General features: G+C 62.1%; 1 protein-coding gene across 8 annotated transcripts in view; it reads right to left on the reverse strand.

Moving 5' to 3' along the window:
- Positions 1 to 333: 333 nt before the first annotated feature.
- The window catches only part of LOC119114255 (uncharacterized), a 46982-nt gene continuing 35302 nt past the window's right edge, over positions 334 to 12013 (reverse strand). For 6 of the 8 annotated variants that reach the window (XM_037238455.1, XM_037238453.1, XM_037238454.1 and 3 more), the window contains exons 9-16: positions 8743 to 8887; positions 7602 to 7708; positions 6483 to 6566; positions 5567 to 5677; positions 4960 to 5043; positions 3041 to 3097; positions 2623 to 2736; positions 334 to 2102 (exon numbers count right to left, since the gene is read on the reverse strand). In XM_037238455.1, the coding sequence (XP_037094350.1) occupies positions 1971 to 2102; positions 2623 to 2736; positions 3041 to 3097; positions 4960 to 5043; positions 5567 to 5677; positions 6483 to 6566; positions 7602 to 7708; positions 8743 to 8887 (834 nt within the window). In that variant the 3' untranslated portion in view covers positions 334 to 1970. Of the gene's footprint in view, positions 2103 to 2622; positions 2737 to 3040; positions 3098 to 4947; positions 5044 to 5566; positions 5678 to 6482; positions 6567 to 7601; positions 7709 to 8742; positions 8888 to 12013 lie in introns of all 8 variants that reach the window. The other 2 variants (XM_037238458.1, XM_037238457.1) reach the window with 2 other exon arrangements.

The raw sequence follows: 12013 nt of genomic DNA on the forward strand, positions 1-12013 counted from the left end.
CAAGAGCACGAACAAGGCGGGGCCCGATTTCCACAAAACCTCTCTTGCCGTTCTCGTCATATCTCCAATCACTCTCTGTTCATCTCCCCACCACGGCGTGTCATTCGTCGTCAAACCCTGCAGAAACCACGTCACGCCTGCTCAGCACGAAACGACTCGCTCTGAACGCTCTGGGACGCTGACGACTCCGCGATGAGCGCAGCCAGGTGTTTCCGTCAGCGATTGAGAACGGACAGCGCAGCCGCGCGATCCTCTGCATGGTTCCAACAGCCTCTGATCTCCGTTTGCCTCCCCTCCTCATCAGGTCAGCGCTCTCCACTGTCAAACGCAGCGCGCTTTCGGTCCGGCTTTATGTACAAAACAACCAACATCACTCGGCGCTGGGCGGACGCCCGGTGAGTAGAAAAACACAGGCGTCCCACATGGTCATTAGAGTAAAATTTGAGCGCAGAGGCAGTAGGCAGACGAGTCAGGCCCCTCAGGGCCTTCTCGGGAGCCCCGCACAGGCCTCGCACATCGCCGGAAGCGAGGCCCGACGGCGCGACAGACAACCAGAGGCCGGAGCGGGCCGAGGCTGAGGCGGCGGCGGCCGGTGCCCGGCCGGGCGCCGACGGCGGCCGCTCCTAGAGCGGCTCGCCGCACCGGCCGGCCGCGCGTTACTCCGCCGTCGCACCCGTCGCCGCGTGCCCGGCCACGCACTGCCCCCAACGGCACACACTCCACTCCGTGTTACCTGTACAACAACGTACGTACCCTAACGGCGCGCGCTCGCGCGGCCGACGAGCGGGTGGACCACCCGCCGATTCGTTGATCACTTCGGCCGTCTCGGGGACGGCCGACGACTGAACACACCCGAGCACCGAGCCCACACGGACCGCCGTCTGTGCGAGCCGGGCGCGCCACGCCGACTCGACGGCGCCGCCAACGGCTCCGGTGGCACTGATCGCCGCTGAGGTGCTCACCCGCCGACCGGCCCCACCTCAGGGCGCGCTCGGCGGTCGCCCCAGACGGGCTCGCCTTCGCAGCCAGCCAGCCGGCCGGCGCGACGGCGCACCCCGGCAAGTGGTGAGGCGTAGAGCTGCACAATGCGCTTCGCTTACAAGCGACGCCGGCGAGCGTGGCTGCCGAAGCCGGAGTAGAACATCCCCGGCGATCAGACCGCGCTCCGCGGAGGCGTGTGCCAGGACCGTGTTCGCAGCGCGTTTGATGTGCTCGTGGCGAACAGCCAGACCGTCCGCTCGGCGCGCTGCACTGCGCGCGGGGGGCGTTGTCTAGATTCGGAGCCGTCGGCAAGGAGTGAAGTGCCCGATCCGTGGCTGATGAGTGTACCGGACGGGACACCACGGCGCGTGCGACGAAAGCCCTGCTCGTGGCGTGCCTGACGAGCATTTTCCGTTCCCTAGCCAACCCGCACGGGTGTGGAACACCCGCAGAGACCGCAAACGGTAGCCAATCCGCACGGAAACCTGACTGCAGTAGACCCGCACAGGCACCAAGCTGCACTAGACCCTCACAGGCACCAGGCTGCAGTAGACCCGCACAGACACCAGGCTGCAGAGGACGTTCACAGGCACCAAGCTGCTTAAAGACCCGAAACGGCCACCGGGCTGCAGACGGCGCTCACGGAAGCCGCGCTGCGATCCACCGCGGGCCACGGTCCACGCAGAAGCAGATTTAAACCGTACCCCAACTGCAGCACTCCCGGACGCCAGCACAGCACCGGCCCCGCCGCGCCGCAGTTCACGTGTGGCGGCGCCGGACCGCCTCCAGCCGCGACAACCACCTGCTCCGATGCCCTCCCGGCCCCCGCGGGCCCCGCTCCTCCCCAGCTGCCGCCGCACCGGCCTCCCCCCGCCCCATCCGCGCCACACTCAAACCATGCCCACGCCGCCAGCCCGTCCCGGCCGCGTCCGACCGCAGCGCACCCTCCGCCGGCGCGCCCCGGCGGCGGCGGCGCTCGCCGGCCCGGTCTACATCTGCACCCGCGACAGCCGCGTCTCCAGCTCGCCGATCAGCTGGTCGGTGCGCTCCGACTGGCCACGGAACTTGCCCGGCTCCGGGCCGATCATCTTGATCAGCTGCGGCACGTCGTTGTACGACACCTGGCCGGGAGGACAAAGTCATTAAATTAATCATTTAATTTCATTAATTAACAAAATCATTAATCATAATACATCATATACATCAAATACATCCTAACACAATAAAATCATCTATCATTAACGATTAACGATCTTTTTTTTTACTTGAGAACATTATATTAAAGTTAAATGTAATATTCTCAGATAAAAACAGTAGAATCTGACGTCAGAAAACCGGCTTTGTCGTCCAGGACACTCTCGATACCCACGTGGTTTCAAACGGGGGGAAGGGGGCACCAGACGTTCAATAACTAGTCGCGCATGGATTGCCGACCTGTTGAAGTCGACAATCCACGCGCGCCCTGTATCACCATGAGTGACGTCCTTGAGCCCTCTATGAAACACTACACGGAGTTCCCCAGGCTTCAAGCAATACAAGCATACAACAGCGAAAAGCGAACATAAGGAAAAGTGCCGCTCATACCCCGTATGACGTCCCCACTAAGGTCGCGTTCGCCATCTGCCGCAGCGGTTACCCTACCTGAGCAAATTTGGCCAGGGCGCGCATGCAGCGGTACACGCGCTCCTCTGGCGGCGAAGTCTGGAAGTATTGCAGGATCGCCATGGCCAGCTCCGTGGCCACGTCGTCGAACACCTGGCGGCCGGAAATGAAAGCACCGATGTGACTGCTGACAACAGGTGGCTAACCGATAGACCGGGGGAAAACAGCGCAGGGAGATGGGCAGCCCTTGAAATCACGCATCGTTTGTTAATGGCGAAAAGAAAGACACTGTACTTAAAGCGTTCATTGCAACTAAATATCACAGGCATAAACAAGACACGAGCATGCTACCAAAATCTGCTTTCGGCAAATGCGCTCAAGCTGAACAGCGGAACAAACTTGCCAGACGCAATAGCACTACAGAGTCTTAACGGCTCGCACCCGCCCAGCCACTTACCTTGTTGAGGCTTCCCATGGGCATCAGCTTCCGCATATTCATGTTAGTTTTCATTTTCTGCGGGTGAGAGCAAACCAAAGGCGGAGTATCGGGTGCCAAAACGGACAGTTACGTCACACGGCAGCCAGTACAGGGGTTAGTGGGCTCGAGAGACGGTGACGCCCGGCCTGGAGCAGGACTCGGAGGCTCGGCGGGCGGGCCGAGGCAGACCGGACCTCGGAAGGGGACAAATTTGCCGGCCAAAGGTGCCCAGGCTTAGTCGACGCGGCGTCCCGATCACGGACAATAATATTCCGCGATATCCAACGAAAGTGAGCAGCCGCAAATGCTATGAAATCCCTGTGACCTTCTACAAAAGTTCAACTCGCGAAAAAGGCCCGCCGTAAATGTACCTTGCAGCTATAATGGCAAAAAACACCAGGCATGGTTCAGAAATATCATACATACAAGCACCCATAATGGAATAAAGAAGTGGGATGGGCGCTTACGGAACAAGGCTACAATAAGACGGCGCTGCACTTGTCAACATACATTCTGCAGTCCATGACGTAACGCAAAATGATGTCAATTCTGCTTTTGCGCGGGGCTGATCAATCAAACACCCATTAAACCCTCCAGGATGAGTGACCTGAGCCGCCGCGGTCAGACCGCGTGAGCTGGAGGACGGGGGAGGAGATCCTGCTCATCCAGCAGGTCAGGTCCCAGGCTGGTCAGGCCGTGTGGGCTGGAGGACGGGGAGGAGACCCCGCTCATCCAGCAGGTCAGGTCCCAGGCTGGTCAGGCCGCGCGGACTGGAGGACGGGGATGAGACCCCGCTCATCCAGCAGGTCAGGTCCCAGGCTGGTCAGGCCGCGTGGACTGGAGGACGGGGGATGAGACCCCGCTCATCCAGCAGGTCAGGTCCCAGGCTGGTCAGGCCGCGTGGACTGGAGGACGGGGGAGGGGACCCTGCTCATCCAGCAGGTCAGGTCCCAGGCTGGTCAGGACGCGTGGACTGGAGGACGGGGGATGAGACCCCGCTCATCCAGCAGGTCAGGTCCCAGGCTGGTCAGGCCGCGTGGACTGGAAGACGGCGGATGAGACCCCGCTCATCCAGCAGATCAGGTCCCAGGCTGGTCAGGCCGCGTGGACTGGAGGACGGGGGAGGAGACCCTGCTCATCCAGCAGATCAGGTCCCAGGCTGGTCAGGCCGCGTGGACTGGAGGACGGGGGATGAGACCCCGCTCATCCAGCGGGTCAGGTCCCAGGCTAGTGACGGAGATGACTGGACCCGAGCCGCTGCGGTCAGGCCGCGTGAGCTAGAGGACGAGGAGGTGACTGGACCCGAGCCGCTGCGGTCAGACCGCGGGAGCTGGAGGACGGGGGGGGGGAGACCCTGCTCATCCAGCAGGTCATGTGCCAGGCTGGTGGCGGAGGTGACTGGACCCGAGCCGCTGCGCATGCGCACTACCGGCACGAGCCGAGGCGGGGCCGGCAGTGGGACGTCTGCCGTCCCCGCCGCTGGCTCTGGTGGCCACTACAGACAGTGATGACGGTGCGAGCCGGCGCAGAGGTGGGCGGCAAAGACCAGACCGCCGGCCGGTACACCAGCGCTGACACACACACTCTGCTTAGTCTGGCGGTGCAAAGAGGAGTGCTTCACGCGTCACCCGCTAGCTCTGGCAGCAGCGCTGACGACAGCAGCCACCGCAGCCGAGGGGAGTCGGATGCACAGACTGCGGCTGATGCTGCGGACGGAGCCGCCAGCACCGGACAAAATGGATCGTGCGGAGGACAAGACATTAGCGCGGCAGCAAAAACGGACGGGTCGCTCGCTCCGTCCACAGAGCGCGCGACGGGTGCGGCAGCATCAACCTCTACTCATACGGGTAGAACGTCTACTCGTGCCGGTAGAAATCGATACTGACCACGGTTTTTACCTCCTTCACAGCCAGGTTGTACATGATGGCCGTGCCGCGGTCCTGCATGTCGCCGGAATCGGCCAGCAGGGCGTTCACTGCCACCTGGCGGCGACGGCGGCAAACACGTCACGGCACACGCGGGAAGCACGGCCGCAACGTTGCGACCGATTCTTAACAAACGCGCGGGCCGTCACAGTTCTGGACGCGGTTAACGAGTCCATCCAACGGCGTCAGCTGATGTGCATTCTCATTTTCTCACGCTACTCAACGTTCTCGTCGCCAACAAGCGAATGGCGCGCGCTGCAGGGTCGGTGCGCGTTTCGGCGCGACGCGACCGTAACGTATCCAAGGTCCGACGCACCTTCACCTCACCTTCCACTGTGAACACGGATGAGGGCTCATCATGAGGAGCGGCGACGAGCGCACGGGCGGGCCAGCCGCGTCCTTCCTATCCCCCTCACCCCCTCACCTTGACCCAGCCCCAGCCAACCTTCACCACCGCTTTTGACCGGGTGCGTTCTCCCCAGCCTCGCTCTTCTCTCTTCTCGCCTCCCCCCCCCCCCCCACACGCATGTCAGCAGCAGCAGCAGCAGCAGCAACTGCGGCGGCTGCGGCGGCGGCGTACCTTGGTGGTGACGCGGATGTTCGAGATGGGCATGTTGTTGTGCGGGCTCTGCCACTCGGAGATGTACAGCAGCCACTCGCTGCTGCTGTTCTGGTCGAACATGTTGGCGAACTGAAACGGCGGTCGGGCGCGCCGTCAGTCCACCGTTGCTGACGCCGCGGCAGACAGCGAGGCGGACAGCGAGGCGGCAGCGACGCCGTGTGCCGCCGCAGCACCCGCTAGCGGCGGCCCCGTCTGCTCGCCGCGGCACCCGCTGGCGGCGGGGCCCGTCCGCTCGGCGTTCACCGCCGTCAGCGGGAGCCAGGCACAGACCGACACCGCACCTGGTGACACTGCTCCGGCTGACTGTCGCTATAGGTAACTGTAGCTGTCACTGTAACTGTTGCTGTAACTATGGGTTTATCAGTAATTCATTCCACACCAAAATGCTTGACTCCGTACCAAAATATCCCACTGCACACACACACACACACGCACGCACGCACGCACGCACGCACGCACGCATGCACGCACGCACGCACGCAGGCACGCACCCGCACCCACACCCACACCCACATATATATATATATATATATATATATATATTATATTATATATATTCAGTATATATATATATATATATATATATATATATATATATATATATATATATATATATATACCAGAGCTGGTGCACCCCAGCGCGTGACTGACCACTGGCGAGAGGGCAGGTAGCTCGCCACCTGGCTTCACACGTTAATACATACCCGGTGTGCGCACCCGGCCTCGTGTCTATGCGCCAGACCCACCCCCAGTGGGCGGACAGCATACACTTCTGATGTATGGGATACCAACAGGGCGCATGTCATATACATCTGATCTAAAGGAGATCCATATATCCACCGCCTGTATCTGGTCTGTGTAGGGCATGACTCACCATCAGGGACAGGGCGGCCTGTTCATCCTGCGGCAGCCGGTCCACGTCGTCGGCGTAGTTCATGATCACGTGCTCACGCCGGTCCTGTCAGCACGGGGTCACGTGTTGCGGGCTGGTGCCAATCACACCTCAGCCCTTCCAAATCCCTCGGACACGGCGCGAATATCGATTTGAGTAAACATCTCGCACTCACTGCATCCAGCTTATCCCCACTGTAACTACCAGCTGAAACTCGCAATCGTTTGATGAGCAAGCAGTGGCAATGTTCCCAAGTGACGTCTAATCTATAACCCCATTCCATACCAGATCTCAGTGGTCTCATTCATGCCCCAGCCGAAGCGACGGCGACGGCGACGGCGACGACGACGACGAATACGACGACGACGGCGACGACGACGGCGGTGGCGGCGAGCAGGATGGAGGTGGGGCGGTCTGTGCGGTAACCTCTGTGTACATTGTTGATGGGATAGGTATAGAACATGGGTTCTCTGTCTTGAACGATTTCTATTCGGCCGTTCTCGAGAATCAACATACGTCGGCCGTATCGACCCGGCCGGGAGCCGGGCGGCCAGCCGCGCTTATGAGGCCATATCGTCCTGCCCGGAGAGGGCGGCGGCCAAGAGACGGTCAATGCCTCGGCCGGGCGGCCGGGCCGCCGCCGCGTGACGTCACCGACCGGCGCCGGCCCTCAGGTGAGCGGCAGCCGGCCCGCCTCCGGCCGGGAGACCGGGGACCGAGACAGGGGGCCGGGGTGGCTCTGAGGAGGCGCTGGTGTTGGCCGGGGGCGCGGACCTGGGCCATCACCATCGGAGCGGCATCATTGGGGCCCGGGTCATCGGAGCAGGCCACCAGGAAGGCTCTGATGCCGGTGATGTGATGCCGGTGACATCAATTCGGAAGGTGACTGTCGTCGCCTTGGTGACGTCAGGGGATAAGGACATCCACCCGCGTGGGTCACGTCAGGTCAATTCGTGTCAGCTCAGGTCAGCGCACCCGGCTCGTGACCACGCCTCACCCACTGAGCTGGTAAGGGGCCAGCACGCCGCCTCACAGTGAGGCCACAGCCCAGGTCAGGTCAGTTGAGGTCAGGTCACGACGGCGGCCGCCCCGCCCACCGACCTGGTGCAGGATCAAGATGAAGTCGTCCCGCAGCGTCGCCACAGACAGCAGATTGAGCAGGTGGACCCGGGAGGTCGGCGGCAGGGACTTGTCGTGCAGGATTCGACCTGCGACAAACGCGACCCGGTCAGCCCCAAACCTGGTCCGACGCACCGCATACGTAGTAGGCTATCGGTAACGGGTCCCGGAGCCGGCCCTCAGCCGACCTGGTCAGCGGCTGACCGGCGCGGCCGGCCGTGTTCATGCCTACGGGCATTGACCACGTGACCTGGCCGAGGTCTCTTGTGCGGGCCAGAGTGGCTGCAGACTGGAGGAAAGGACGGCGGAGTGTGGCCGGGGGTTGGGTGTGTCCACGAGAGCGACTGTAATAAGGGTGACCGAGTGAACCAAGGTCTACACAAACTTGGTAGGTGCTACCTTCAAAACGCTAGGGGCACGCCTCTACGCCTAAATTGAAGGGGGGAGGTAAAGTGGGCAGCCACGACGGTACGGTTGCTTAATAAATACTCCCCGCTACCGAAGGCAACAAAAGACGGTGACAATATTGAGCCCAAAGATCAGCTTCCGTGACATTCAAAGAGTCGGGACGAAGATGCCCACCCGTAAGGCTTCTGACCGTCAAGTCAGTTTGGAGGTTACATGACATCTCTGCACCAAGCAGGGATGCAGGTCCGACGTCGAACGTCGTCAGGGTTCAAAAACAATGTGTCCTCAGGGTTAAAAAATAATGCGTTAAGAGGGTTCAAAAATAATGCGCCACGTATGCCCGACCCGTGGAGACGCTACCATACCGCCTACTAAAATGTCACGACGGAACGGTTAAATCACGGTCAGCACGGGCTGTGCAGTGAGGCTGTGCTACAGCCTATGGCCGAGAACAGAGACGACACGCGGCCGAGTGCAGCTGCCTTCCCAACGCTGGCAACATTACCGCTCACACTGAGTGAAAACAGACAGAAATTGAGTGAAACCCGACTATCCCAATTAGCTTTGCGACGTTACCTTTTCAGCGGCGCAAGTTTTGCGACGTTACCTTTTCAGCGGCGCCGGTATTCAGCGTACTAGCTTTACGACAGAAACTTTTCCAATTTAAAGCGTTGAACAGCGTCGCAGCTGTTGGCCGTTGTGGCGTACGACTGACCGAGGAAGTTGATGAAGTTCTCTCCGAGCGCCCAGGCGCCCTCGTCCTCCAGCATGTACTGCCGCAGCTCGGCGACGTTCTGCTGCTCCTCGGGGCTGAGGGCGGGCCCGGCGGCCGCCTCCAGACCGGCGAACTCGGCCAAAACCTGGAGACCGAGGCGTCACAGCCGTTAGCACTGGGACAGACCTTGGCGACCAAGCCGCCACAGCCGTCAGCCCTGGAATAGACCCTGGCGACCAGGCCGTCACAAGCCGTCAGCACTGGGACAGACCCTGGCGACCAAGCCGTCACAGCTGCCATAGCAGTCAGCACTGGGACAGACCCTGGCGACCAAGCCGCCACAGCTGTCACAGCCGTCAGGACTGGGACAGACCCTGGCGACCGAGCCGTCACAGCCGTCCCCTAAGGTAAGAGCTCCGGTGACCTCACTGAGCCTTCACAACCCTCAACAGGGCCACAAACTCCCGTCACGTCACGACGCGGTTTTACCCGGCCAGCGACCGATGAAGAGGGTCTCTGCCGTCAGCAGAGAAGTAAACCTGATCGAGACTTTGTGCATGTGTGGCCGCTGCTTAGGCGCCTGAGGAACCAAACCCAGTAGTATTCAATTGCACTTTTCCTGCGCGCTATGCCTCCATGAAGTTAAATCAGCACACTCTACTCGTGCCAATATTTGACATCAAAGGCGCGCACCTAAGACGTTCCACAGACTCATATCTCAATGGGCAGAGCTTGGGCCATAAGCCAATACAGCACTGGGCCTGCGATGGTCGTATTCGCGGCGGCAATGCAAAGATACGGCCGGTTTGCCCCCCCCCCCGCGAGGAATCGAACCAGTTTCATAACGATACTGCAGGCTTCCGAAAGATGCCGGCATTGAGTGATGCATGAAACTAATGCCCTCACTGATGCGCTTCCAATGCATGTTGAATCATTGCCCAATTCGTCGTTAAACGCACGCACGCTCGGGCCCGAAATGTGTCGGGCACTTGTCATGGCCATTTCGACCGCATGCCCCGGAACGTTTCACACAGGTTTGTTGCAGAACGAGGGCCAGCTAAGTGTGAAAAGCCATACACGTGGATGGCACGTAATGCAACGCATACATATTCACATACCGAGCGATGTCGGCGTTCTCCGTCCACCGACACCCACCTGCCCGTATCCCACCCGTGACCGCCACCGTAGAGTGACGTCACCTCCGGTGCGCGCCGCGCCCCACAGCGGGCGGGGGGGGGGGGGAGGGGAGGGAGACCGATAAGAGCCACCTTGTGTAGTCGGCCGGGGATATCGGCTCCAGTGCGGCGACAGACGGCCGGCCGGCGAGAGCGCGCGGCGACGCCGCCGTCGTGCACGGCGCCACGGCGCCACACGGCCCTCTAACGGGAGGACCGCGGCTGCCAGAGAACCGGAGCGACGCTGCAGAGGCGCGGCAGCGGACCACACGACGAAACGCCGCCAGACCAGGGGACTGGTGGAGCCCGGCAGGAGCGGTACCACGGCGGCGCAAGACTACAAGACCGGTAGGTGAGACCATAGGACCGGTGTGTGGGACCACAGGACCGGAAGGTGGGACCACAGGACCGATAGGTGGGACCACAGGACCGGTAGGTGAGACCACAGGACCGGAAGGTGGGACCACAGGACCGGTAGGTGAGACCTTAGGACTGGTAGGTGAGACCACAGGACCGGTAGGTGAGACCACAGGACCGGTAGGTGAGGCCACAGGACCGGTGTGTGAGACCACATGACCGGTAGGTGAGGCCACAGGACCGGTAGGCGGACCCGTGGCCAGCGGACTCAGCCAGCGTCAGAAGGACCGGCCGGCACCGGGCGCCGTGAGTTGCGCTGTCAAACGCTTTATTTCGTCCGCATTTGCGAGTTTGGCGAATAGTTTGAACAGCTCACGGGAGGTGTCGGCTTACAACGGATGTCTAAAGCACAAATTTCTGATTGCGATGCCCGGTAGATGATCCAAATCCATTCCCAGGCGTGAGGCGCGCCGGCTTCCCCCCAGCGTCACGGCAACGAGGACACCCACGCGGCCGCAGTGGCGATGTTTCCTGCGGAGCGCGCCTGAACAAGCCGACGACAGGGGCGACGCTTTCGCCGCGTGCTGGTGCACGATCGCTTCTCCGGTCGGCGTCGGCACAGACGGATCCGCGGTGCCGGCGGTGCTGATGTCGGGCCGGGCGTTGGTGGCGGCGCGCGGCAGCCGCGGCCGACGGCGCCGCTGGCTGCTGCTGGCCGCCGCCGCACCGTCGCTGCTCTACCTGCTCTGGCTGCTGTGGTGGCGTCCCGACCCGGCGCTCGAGGCCGTCTTTTACCCCGCCGCCGCCGCCGGGTCGCCGCCCTCCCCGCCGGCCGTGCGCTCGGAGCGCTGGCTGGCCGTGCCGGCGGCGCCGCCGCTGCCGGTCGACGGCTGCCTCTTCCTGCTGGAGACTTCGGGCCGGCGCCGGCTCACGCCGCGCGAGTGGTGCGCCGTTGAGTCGGCGGCGCGCGCGCACCCGCGCCTGCTCGTCGTGCTGCTGGTGGCGGCGCCGCGCCTGCGCCGCTCCGCCCTCGCCGACCGGCTGCTGGCGCGCAACAACACGATCGTGGCGCGGCTCGACTTCGGGTCGGTGTTCGCGGGCACGCCGCTCGAGCGCTGGTACCAGAGTCGCGCCGTGCTGCGCTCGCGCTGGGCGGTGAGCCACATGAGCGACGCGGTGAGATTCGCGCTCCTGCTGCGCCACGGCGGCCTCTACCTCGACACGGACACCATCGTTCGTCGCTCACTGGCCGGTGAGAGAGAGGGAGAGGGAGAGGGAGAGGGAGAGGGAGAGGGAGAGGGAGAGGGAGAGGGAGAGGGAGAGGGAGAGGGAGAGGCCGAGGGAGAGGGAGAGGGAGCGGGAGACGAGGGTAGCGGGAGATGGGGAGGGGATAAAGAGAGGGAGAGGGGAGAAGAATAGAAAGACGAAGAAGAGAAAGACGAGGTAGAGGGAGGATAAGGGCGAGGGCGAGTGAAGAAGAGAGAGAGAGGAGAGTGCGAGGGAGAGAGGAGATGGAGGTGAGATGGGCAGAGAGGAGAGGAGGAGGGGGAGGGAGGGACGAGAGAGGAACAAGGAGGAGCGAGCAGGGGGAGAGAAAGAGAGGGAGAGGGAGAGAGGACAGGAAGAGGGACAGGGAGAGGGACAGGGACAGGGAGAATGAGCCGGGAGAGGGGAGAGGGAGAGGGAGAGGGAGAGGTGAGAGAGAGGGAGAGTGGCTGCCGTACGCGGAGAGCGTTGTG

Source organism: Pollicipes pollicipes, unplaced genomic scaffold, assembly GCF_011947565.3.
Source record: "Pollicipes pollicipes isolate AB1234 unplaced genomic scaffold, Ppol_2.1 Scaffold_7262;HRSCAF=8765_pilon_pilon_pilon, whole genome shotgun sequence".
In the NCBI taxonomy this organism is placed as follows: domain Eukaryota; kingdom Metazoa; phylum Arthropoda; class Thecostraca; order Pollicipedomorpha; family Pollicipedidae; genus Pollicipes; species Pollicipes pollicipes.